Source organism: Panthera uncia, assembly GCF_023721935.1.
Source record: "Panthera uncia isolate 11264 chromosome A3 unlocalized genomic scaffold, Puncia_PCG_1.0 HiC_scaffold_11, whole genome shotgun sequence".
In the NCBI taxonomy this organism is placed as follows: domain Eukaryota; kingdom Metazoa; phylum Chordata; class Mammalia; order Carnivora; family Felidae; genus Panthera; species Panthera uncia.
In genome coordinates, this window is record NW_026057578.1 from 61,136,695 (window position 1) to 61,148,006 (window position 11,312).

Genomic DNA, 11,312 nt, shown 5'->3' on the forward strand with positions numbered 1-11,312 from the left:
ATGTTGCTTCTTTGAGGGACAGGTCATGACTCTTCATGTGCTTCTTACAAGTAGTGAGAAAGAAACCTTACTTTGATTTGTCCTAAATATACCTTTCTCAACACGGAAGACTTTCCCAAGGGTTGCCAGATTTAGCAAATAAAAATAGATGCCCACTTAAGTTAGAACTGCAGATAAACAATGACTACATTTTTAGTATACGTATGTCCCCTGGAGTATTCGTCAGGAGCCATGCAATTATTTAGGACATACTTGTATTTAAAAAGTACCTGTTGTTTAAGATTCAAATGTAATGGGACATCCTGTATTTAATCTGGCAACCCTACCTTTTCCTGATCTTCCTGGATTTGAAGAATCTTATTTAGCCCTTCATGAATGTCAGCTTTCCATATCTCCCAGCTTGTGTCTTTCCAAAGCAAACCTTTCTTTCTGTTCTCATAGACAGCAATTTTCTCTGTGTTTCTTAGGTTGGCATTTTTGGACCTTCTGCTTCCATTTCCTGGAGGCAGAGGTTTGAAATGTGTCCATTGTATTCAACATGGCACCCAGCTCTTTCATAAATGGTACACACTTTTATCCTTACAACAACTCTGTGGGTTGAGTATGTCATTATTCCCATTGTATATATGAGAAAGAGATTCTGAATAACTTGGGTAGATTCAAATCTGGATATTTCTGCAGGAAAATCCAAGTATTTGCCCCTAGACTCAGGCATGGAACCCATGGTGAGTCTCTGTTAATTGTTTCACCAAACCTCCTCCTTCATCCAGAGCTCACTTGGAATCTCCCAATCTCTGCGTTGAATCTCATTAGTGTGGAATTCATCACCTGCAGAGGGGTTCCCAGAAAGATTTGTTATTCACATCCCTCATTTCCCCCATCCCCATGGGAGGGATTGTAAGGGCACATTTGGAATGTATTTAATGCTTCCTAATGGCCCTCTAGAATTTATGTAATGTTTCCTAATGGCCCACACTTCCACATAGTTCTTCTCATCTAATTCTCAGAGGTACCCTGTAAGGTTCAGAATTTTAGTTCCATTTTACTGATGAGGAAATCGATCAGAGGGTCCAATCCACTTGGTCAACCCAAAGATCAGCCCAGAGAAAACTGTTGCACTTGACTTTCTCCATTGCATGCTGTCCTGATCATTTCCCATGTTCCGGTGTTCCCAAGAACATGTACACTCTTCAAGGGAGAGACCTCCTTGCTCCCCTTAGCCCTGTGCTGGGCACATAGGAGGCATTTGGTAACCACACATTCACCACTGTTACCGAGTTTCTTCTGATAGGGAATGGAATGTCCCATGTTGAGGGAACATTTGAGGGGTCCTTTGGTGACATGAGAATCCTGGCACATGGGAAGGGGCTATTCACCTCGGGGCCCAGCTCAGGGTCTAGTGATTGGTATTCTATAACATTTGTTAAGTCTGGGCTGCCAGGGAGTGACGAAGGTGGTGGAGGTTGTGTCTTGGGGTCAGAAGGACCATCTGAAGTGACTGGCTCCAAGGGTGGGGGTGGGGAGCTGAAGTCCTTCCGAGGATTGAGGTGGGACAAGAAAATGGACCCATATTGTTTGGCTCCTCACCTGGATTAAGATGGTCTCATCAAAGAACTTTGCAGGCACTTCATGAAAATTCTGGAAGAAGATCTGAGGTAGAGAGAATGGGGATAGGGGTTGGATGACATTTCTTCTACCACTTCACCCAAGGACTCAGTAAGCCTGGAGGCTCAGAATAGCAAGCTTCTTGCCCCAGCCCTTGCCCAATTCATGCTCTTCCTCCAGAAACAGAGGCCTGCCAGGCTCCTGCAGGGGGTGTTTTGCCTAGGTAAAGGGCAGGGGTAGGGAATCCCAGGAGGATCTGTCATGAGCAGCTCAAGGCCCAGCTAGCTGCCCTGGGATGGAGACCCAAGCCTTTGCCTCCTTCTAGATTTCCCCATCAGTCCACTGCTCCCCAGCCCCTGCTGCAGCCAGAAACCTCTTTCCCAAGTGCAAACCCAGCCCCGTCACTCTCCTGATTCTTTCCGTGACTCCCAAGTGTCATCCATGACAGGGTCCCAGTGTACTTTGCAGGCTTCCCTCCAGCCACTCCCCTCCAGCCACACTCATATCTACAGTTCTGCCAAGTCCTGCTGCTTCTCATTTCTAGGCTTCTGAAGACACAGTTGTTTTTTCCTCACTTTTAATTCGCTATGATGTCCCTCTTTCACTGGTAGATTCTTCCTTGAAGGTTTCAGGAACCCTTCCTCAGTCCACCCATTCCTCCCTGCTCCCACTGTGCTTTAATCTTTTATTTATTGGTCTATTCACTGATTAATTCAGTGAGTAGTCATGGACTTCCAACTGTGTATCAGATACAATACTACAGCTTAGGGCTTCAGCAGTGACAAGACATACATAGTCTGGGCCTGCATTTCATGCTGCATTAACAGCACCCCCAGATCAGATCTCTGTTAACCCCAATCTTATCTCATTCTCATTGTTTATGTGTTCACATGCTGGTTCCCTCCACAGTCTACTGACTCTTCCAGTGTGAGGCTTCGAATTATTTCATTTGTATTTCCAGTGCCAAGCAGTGCTTGGCCAATGCTCAGTCAGTGTTTGTGGAAGATGCAAGCTTGCCTGATGCCTGAGGGAAATGCCCAGCCTCTGGCTGGCTCACTTGGCCCAAGTGCCCTGTTCAGCTCTGAAGGTCATGTGTGGCCCACCTCATTGAAGAAAGCATTGTTTCCCATCTTGATCCGTGTTTTGTGCTGGTAGCCTCCAATGACCACCTTCACCACCGGCTTGATGTTGTTGCCCATGAGCTGTCGGGCTTCATACACCTTCACTCGGACCTACAGGGGAACACAGGGGAACCTCATGTTGGGGCCTGGGCTCCCCCTTTTCCAACAAAGACTCTTTTCTTAAAGAACAAAGTGTTCTGATGAGAGGCATCTATTGCAGACAGAAGGAAGACACACAGGGAGCTGCCAGCCTGAAGACAAGTGCTGGGAAGGCTGTGGCTCCTTCTGTTTCCTTTTCTGGGAACTGTCCCCTCCACTGCTTTGTCCTTTCCATCTTGTGTAGACTTAGTGTTTCTCAATTGCTATGGACTTGTTACAGAACACAGAATGAAGTCTAATCTTACCCAGTTTGTTGGCTTTTTTTTTTTTTTACTTTTGTCTACAATCTTTTTAAGGAATTAAGAATTTTAAAGTTCCATGCAATTGAATCAATGATCTGTGATTTACTTTCTGACTTGTTATTTCTCCTTCCCCTTTATATATTTTACTGGGACTCAGCCTAGATTAGAAGGAAGGAGAGGAAGAGCAATGCAGAGCCCAGAAAAGACCCAGGCTGGGTGAGGCCCAAGGGGAGAAAGAACAGGAGTTGGCAGTGGCCAGCAGGGCAGAGTCATGGAAGCTTGCCATCTTACTATAGATAGTAAACTGCATATGGATCTCCCAGCCCAGGCTATGGATTGGCCTTTCTCCACGAGGCCTTATGTGTCTCCATCAAGTCCAGGGACCCTTCAGGGAATGATATACATACAGCTACTGTCCCTCAGGGACAAGAGAGGGCCAAACTCGGCAAACAGGTCGCATGTCAGAATTTTTCCCTAACCTCTACTACATAGGAAGGGCAGTGATTTGGCACAGTGACCTTCTATCCTGGGCAAACTAGCCTGATGGAAAGGGATGGGGCCACAGGATGGCCAGCCTTATGTTTCCTCCTGAAGGGCAGGGTCAGGCCTTCTGCTTCACCTCCCTAGGACTTGCCAGGTCTGGTTGGTGTACAGCCAACAGTGCCTCCTATGCCTCACTGGAGCTGTGTCTAGCTTCAGCTTCCTACAGAAGTGGCTCAGAATGGCACCCAGAGAAGCAAGATGTGCAGCAAGGTTCAGAAGACCGGTAGCTCTGGCCCTTTGCCATGACTTTGTGGAGAGATGGGGATGAACTGGGAATGCAGTGAGACAGTCAGGTGAATCATGAGGACTTTCAACCTGGAAGGTCCTCACCTGAAAGTGCTGAGGCTTTGAAGACAGAGGCTTGGACATGGTGGAGCTGGGGACCATCAGTTTCTGCATAGCCACTTCTCGTGCACTTATGCCCAGAAGGTCGCCATCGCCTGGGGAAACACAGTCTGGGTGGGCTCTCGGAGGCTGGGGCTCAGGTTTTGAGGCAATGGCCGCATTTCGTTGTTCTATCCCTAGTGACTAGGTGCTGACTAAAACCATGGCCAAGAGGCCTCAAAAGGGGCACATATCCTCCTCAGAAAATAGGTTCTCTCTCACTCTCAGTAATCCTGGGCCCCACACTCCACACATGGGGGGCTCTTAGAATGGCTATTCTTGCTTCCCTCTGCAGCCATTGGAGGCTGGGGTTTATCTCTAGAGATGTCAAGTGGAAATACTGGCGGGGCCGGGGGGGTCGGGGACAGATAACCTCAGCTAGGTGTTTCGAGATCTGGCCTCTAAACCCTAATCTGGTCATAATCTTTCTGTAGGCCTTGAGGGATGGCCTCAAAAGTCCCAAAGAGCCCATCCAGCTATGCTTGGAGAAGAGCAGGGGTAAGTCCCAAGTACATACCTATCTTCTCAATATCCTGGTTTCTCATAAGGGCCACCTGTAGAGTGACAGTGCACTGCAAGGCAAAGGCAGGGGAGCTTTAAGCCAGATCCTGCTATCCTTGGCCGCATCATAACACTGGAACCTTACCTGGCCTGGCTGAATTCATGCCCAGTCCCCCTGTGGGGAGCGATGATGGCCATGGTACCAGGCCATGCCACGCCATGGGGTCTGTGAAATCTGGGGTGGAGGGAGGTTATGAACTAGTAGGGGGAGAGCAATGGGTTATAGCAGAGGGGATGTGGAGAATAGAAGAGGCACATGGTAGTGGTGGTGACAAGGGGGGTGCGGTGGGGTAGGGAGGAGAGGGAGAGGCACCTTGGGACCAGTCCAGAACTGCTAATGCCAACAGCAATCCTCCTAGCCCAACATCTCCTGACCTCAGGTGAGGACTCCTGCAAATACCTCTTAATTAACCTCTTGCCTCCAAGTGCTCACTACCCATCCAAACTCTAAACCTTTGCCAGAATTGCTTCCTAAACACTGTGTAAGTGCCCTAACCGATGAGAGTAAAGTCACAACTCACCAGCATAGACCATAAGGCCCTTCACCTCAGGCCCCTGGTCTCAGCTAGTCTCAGCTCTCCCACCACTCCCTTCACATCCTCCCAACTCCCGTGTGCCAGCAGTACAGCAACCAAGCCTCCCTGCACCTGCTGTCTGCCTCTGTCTCCCTCCAGCCTTCACACATGCACCTTACACCCTTGCCTGGGATTGTCTTTCTTTCCCATCCGTTGGGCAAACTTGGGCCTACTGAGAAACTCAATATACAAAAGGACAGTGGCCAGACCTTATATAAAAATGGAACTCTGACCCACATCTGCAGCAATCAATTCAGGAAACCAACCCAATAAATCTACAGTAACCATTCTGGGAAGTCAGCCTGCTATTTCTAAGTCAGGCTTGTAGGAAGTCGGAGTACTCCTCTAGCAACCAGTCCAGGAAGTCAAACAATAACCCCTGTAACAATTGGCCCCAAATAGCCAGGACTGATTAATTAATTAATTGACTGATTAACTAATTAAACTGATTGACTAATTAATAACTGATAGCTTCCCTAATTTTTGTCCTTTCTTTCCACCTAGGACCAACCAGAGAAAGCCAAATACATACCCCTAACCAATCACATAGGATGCCCAGCTTCTAGCTGGTCCGCTTATAGCTTCCCCCACCAGTAGCCTCCAATTAGGGCACACCGAGAGCCTTCCCTGTTTCCACTGTACAGCTTTCCCCCTCCTCTGCCTGTCTTTGAGTCTCTGCCAAAATACATAACCAGGTCTGCATAAACAGCCTTTGCTTATTCTCCTTTGGTTGGTCTTTGTCTGCCTCCATCTATCTCAATCACATCTTTTACAAAGCCTTCCGCTACCTCCCACATGGAATCATTCACTTCCTCCTGACCTCAGTGACCTAGCCTTCCTGACCCTTGTGCTGGAGCACTTGTCACTGTGAGTGGTATCAATGGACCATGGGCTTCATTCAGTTTTGCATCCCAGGCTTAACACGGTGGCTGACACCCAATGGACAACTGACTAATCAATCTAAATGGGTAGATGTAGGGGTGAGAGGGTAGATGGATGGCAGGATGGGGAGGTCAGGGAGGTGATGGCAATGTGATGGGGCCTCCTAGGGCAGGAAGTGCTGTCTGGTGGGGGCATTGGGCCTCTGTTAAAGTGGAGTAGCCCAGCTTCACCGGCTCCCCCCACTCCTCTAGCCACCATTCCTGAGGCCCAACTCACATCTGTGGACATCATGGCATGGTTAAGCAGGGTCAGGTCCTTCACAAAAAGGACGTTGCTTGGTTTTTGCACCAAGGGCTGGAGCAGTACTGTAGCCCGGCCAATGAACCTGGGGAGATGAGGAATACATATAAGATCCTGAGCCAAGGGGAAAGGGTGTCTTCTGTCCCAGGCATGACTTTATTTATCTAGGGTTTTCTCTATTACAGGCTGTGTTGTCCATACAGAGGCTGAAGGAAGAATGCAGTGATGTGAAGCATCCACCAGAGGACGCAGGGCTCTCGCGTCTCTGGTAATTGACTTTGGAGCTCTGAGCACTGGGTGCCCAGTTACTGGCTCTGCCCTGCCCAGCCCCTTCCCAGAAGCTCCCTCTCACACTCCTCCTGAATGGGAACAGTACCACGTAACAGCTGATTGGACCGGGGGTAGACACCTGATGGAAGCTTGGCCAATCAGATTCCCCATCCTAGGAATTTTGACTGGGATGCCCTAGCTCCAGTCTCAGTGGGTGTTAGTCTCCACTGGGTACTAGAATGTGTCCATGATGGGAAGCCAGGGTTGGGTAGAGAGAAGCAGAGATTTGAGATCCTGTGGCTTCAGAAGAGACAGAACTGCCCCTGGCTTCCCAGGTTCCTGGTTCTAGTCTGCATACCCAGCCTCACCACCCTTCCGCAGATCCCCCACCATTTTTTCCCCCATTAATTAGCTGGAATGGGTATGATCCTTGCCACCTGAGTGAGCTATGGATAGAGACAGGAGATGCAGCATGTGCTGTGGCTTTTGATCAGAGTCAGCCTCCGGCCTCTCTCTGCCTCACCTTTCTTTCTTTATTGCGCCCATGTCCCGAAGGATGATTTGCAGACAAGAGTCATTTGGCAAGGAGCAGTCCCAGAGGTGCCAGATTAGCGTCTGTGGGAGGCACGGGGAGGTCAGCATCTTTCCTCCACCCTCCCCTTCCCACCCTTCTAGGAAAGGAGGAAAGATGCAGAGAATGCGCTGGCACATTGTTTGTCTTCAACTGAGGAACCTCTCTCAAGTCTGGTTTCTTTAACAGGATGGCATTAGCTACCTTTCACCAAAATGCTGAGCATCCTTCCTGGACTCCGCAGTGTGACTGCAATATCATGGGCATCTTAGTAGTTATGGAGTTTGGGGACCTGGGTTGGGGGTGGGGGATATGGATGGATGGAAGATGAGAGGGATCCTGCACAGGGAGCCTGGTCTCTGCTTCAGGTTTCTGGGAACATCAGGATGGCCAGGTTCGACAACATGGGCTATATCGTGGGTCCATCCCTGGAGTGGAGGGAAAGGGCCAAGAACAGCTCTGGGCAGATGTGGCTGCTGTGACCCTCAGACCTGCACAGCCATATCGGCTCAGGGGCTCCTCCCAGGCTGAGATGCCCTAGCCTTGGGGAAAGCTTGTGAGGCTCCCTATCCTCTCTCTAGAATTCTGAGCATAGCCAGGACCCAAATTCACTATTGGGGTTGTCACTGCTTCTTTTGGATTTGTCCTGATGTGTTTTACCTCATTCCATGTGGGGTTATTCCCTTCCACTTCACTAGTTCTCCTCTTGACATCTGCAAAGGTACCAAGAGGCTGTCATTGGTGGTAGGAAATATTTCAAACTCTAGGTTCAAGTGTGGTAGAGAGAGGTAGGACTCTAAGAAAACTTCAAATCTACATTGGGAGATGTGCCACGAAGTTGATTCTTAACTCTGGGCATTTCAAAATTTCTCACTTTTTGTAAGAGTAACATCATCCCATGTGACAGATAATGTGTTTGCTTCATTTTCTTCCATTGTACATAGTTCCTAGTCATCTTGCAGCCAGGTGGTGCCGCGTGACTCGTTCTGGCAAATGCAGTGTGGGAATGATTTTCATCACTGCCAAGATCGGCTCCTAAAATCTCCCAGGACATTCTTCCTCTCTCCACTCTTCACATCCACCCTCACGATCTATGGGCAGGGTGGTGCCAGGATGACTTTGCAGCTAAAAGCAGCAAGCAGCTGGTCCCTAAACCCTGCTTGGAGGAGCCACTCAGGATTGCTGCCCCATCAATGCAGGACTTGGTGTGAAAAAGACATAAACTTTTATTGTGTTAGGGCATTGAGATTTAAAGGTTTGTTTGTTACCAGAGCAAAGTCTAGTGGACCTTAAGTCATGCCAAAACATCTATAATGGGTTGAGAGTTCTTCATCCACTAAAATCCCCTTCCTCCAGAAATATCTTTAACAAAGAACAATCTATAGAGCTGCAAAGAACCTCTAAATTGCTAAATTACCTTGATATCCTTCCCAAGGAAAGAATGTGAAAGACGGGGAGAGAGAGTGTGTATGCAAGCATGCACTTGCTGGGTAGTGTGAAGGGGTGCAGGGTAGTGGATGGTATATGGGGGAAGAGGGGCTCGGAAAGGTGAAAAGGGAATGAAAAATATCAAACATTCAGTTATAAGAATTTGTAGGTAAATCTGTGGGAAAGCCCTGGGATTTAGGCATCTTTGTAGGAGGCATTTCTGGGAGGAGAAAGATAATGCCTTCGAGGTGGTAGGAAAGAAGGCTCCGAATCAGGCTATCCCCTGGCTCACAGCTAAGACACACTAAACGTCCACTACACCTCTCTAAACCTGTACCTGGGGACATCAACATGTATGGCCCTTGAGCCTGGAGTCCCAGATGTCCACTCTCTGAGGGGTGTTGTCACATTCAGTGAGCACGGTTTCACAACCCAGAAAAAACAAATTAAGGAACCTCATTCTTTACTCATGCCTGTTATAGAAACTACTGTGCCTTCTTTCTCTTGGCCCTAATTTTCTCACATGTGCTAGGAAACCTCATTTGCCTGCATCCACCTCCGCCTACTTTCCACCAACAGACTATTTCTCCTGGCCTTCTTCTTTTTTGCCCCCAGCTCTGTGTTACACAGACATACTTAATCTCCTTCACATTCTCCCCCAAATCCTTTCATCCCCCAACCTTCTTGGACACTTTTCCTTATCTATAAAAAATGGAGACAATAAAACTTGCCTCATGGGATCATTGTGAGGAGAAAAAATCATTATGTTTATGAAAAGGCTCTCATAGGATGGAATGGTCATTACTGGATGTTGTACAAAGAGCTGTACACATATTATCTTTTAAAATCCTCACATCGATCCTATGAAGCAGGTACTTTTTTTTTTTTAAGCCTCAGTTTGTGGCACAAGCCCTAGTTCACAGAAGCAGCTTGAGAAGTATTAATCTTCTCTTTTCCCTGTAGCCATTTCCCTGGAAAAAAAACGGGAGGCAGAGATGTCATAATAGGAGAAATAATAGCAATAAACATAAGTTTTGAAAGAACTGGATGGTGTCTACCTCACCTTTCTGTCACACAGGGCATCTTTATAGAGCAGGGCACCAATAAGTCTATTTTTGCACTGAATGCATGTTCCCTCTTGGGGCTCTCTCTCCATCGTGGCTCTCACCTTGGAAGTAGATGGACACGCAGGGTCTGGGTGGGGGGCTTAGGGGTGGGCTAATCTTGGCTGACTCCACGACAACCCGCAGCATGTCTTCCACCTCCTCCTCTCCTTCCCTCTGCAGCAAAGCCTCCTTCTTGGAGCACCTTGGTCCAACGTTCTCCCAGGGCTCATGGGGGTGAAGAGAGCCCCAGGTCTGTTGCTTAGCAGTAGAAGTGATGTCACAAAGGTGAGTGGTTCTTGGTTCTGGAGAGGAATGGAGGGGAACGACAGGAAGAAGAAGTCACAGGAGTATGGAGCCAGTGGCTTGAGGTGACTGGGCCTGTAGAAACAAAATAATTTGGCCACTTTGCGTTTCCTCTTTCTTTTCTCTTTCTGTCTTATTCTCACCGTCCTGATTTCAAGATCAGGTATACATTTAATGTTTCCTCTTTACATAAGCAAGTTATCTGGAGTGAATCATTGCCAGAGTCACACAATTTAGATGAGAAAATAAGAGAAGCGAGGTGATGTGAGAAAAGGAATAGGGAAATCAAAGACTGTTTCAATAAAGATTCAGGAGAATCCCTTCCTAATGTGTAAGCAGATATGTAGGCCTCCTTTTTTCTAAAGGAAACCTAAGTCCAGAAATGGGTCTGTCTTTAAAAAAGGGAAAAAATCAGCTTTTTCATTAATGACCTCTTATGTCACTTTCTTATGTAAAGTGAAAGAAAAATCTCAACGTCAGTACAGTTTTGCTATGGTATCTTGACTACTCTTGAGGCCTCTTGTCATTACGATGGAGCTGGATCATTTGCTCTCATCTCTTCCACACTAAGATTTCTTCTGCTTAAGGTCTGAACATTGTATAAATTGCATCTTATCCAAAAGTGCAAAGATTAATGGATATTTTAAAAACATATATAAGCCAATGAAACAATTTAACAGTAACCTCACTATGCCTCCTAAAAGATGCATGGCTTTCAAAAAGCTACATGTGGGGAAAAAGCTATATGTGGGATCTTGGTGCTACAACTGGTTTCCACTGCAGCAGATTTAAAAAGAAAAAGTTCTTCCTGACAGTTTTTCTTGAAATCTGAACACAACACAAAGCTTTTTGCGTTGTTCATGATTTTCCAAACCAAACATCATTGACATGAAAGGCAAACCCTAAAAAGGAAAAGGCTGATAGGTTTGACCCCATAAAATTTAAATTCCTATGCAGAAAAACATACCTTAAACGACAAATATCAAAGTAGGTACATACATACCTATGTGCAACATAGGTATTGTTTGAAATGTTAGTAGCCTTTTTAGCATGAGCTTTTTTAAAATGTATGCTTTTTTTAAAGACTTTTTTTAAGTAATCTCTACACCCAATGTGGGGCTTGAACTCACAACCCCAAGATCAAGAGTTGTATGCTCCACCTGACTGAGTCAGCCAGGTGCTCCTAATGTGAGTTTTTATAATTCAATAAGAAAAAGACGAATATTCCCAAGGAAGATGGGGGAAAGTTTATAACATATGAT

At 47.0% G+C, this 11,312-nt stretch overlaps 1 protein-coding gene across 1 annotated transcript in view; it reads right to left on the bottom strand.

The window, feature by feature from the left end:
• Window positions 1-10,323, bottom strand: part of FER1L5 (fer-1 like family member 5) — a 53,170-nt gene extending 42,847 nt beyond the window's left edge. Inside the window, exons 1-9 of the mRNA XM_049651430.1 lie at window positions 9,810-10,323; window positions 7,874-7,926; window positions 7,166-7,257; window positions 6,349-6,457; window positions 4,572-4,626; window positions 4,001-4,110; window positions 2,709-2,837; window positions 1,588-1,650; window positions 778-828 (exon numbers count right to left, since the gene is read on the bottom strand). Of these exons, the coding sequence (XP_049507387.1) occupies window positions 778-828; window positions 1,588-1,650; window positions 2,709-2,837; window positions 4,001-4,110; window positions 4,572-4,626; window positions 6,349-6,457; window positions 7,166-7,257; window positions 7,874-7,926; window positions 9,810-9,894 (747 nt within the window). The 5' untranslated portion in view covers window positions 9,895-10,323. The remainder of the gene's footprint in view (window positions 1-777; window positions 829-1,587; window positions 1,651-2,708; window positions 2,838-4,000; window positions 4,111-4,571; window positions 4,627-6,348; window positions 6,458-7,165; window positions 7,258-7,873; window positions 7,927-9,809) is intronic.
• Between the last annotated feature and the right edge of the window lie 989 nt (window positions 10,324-11,312).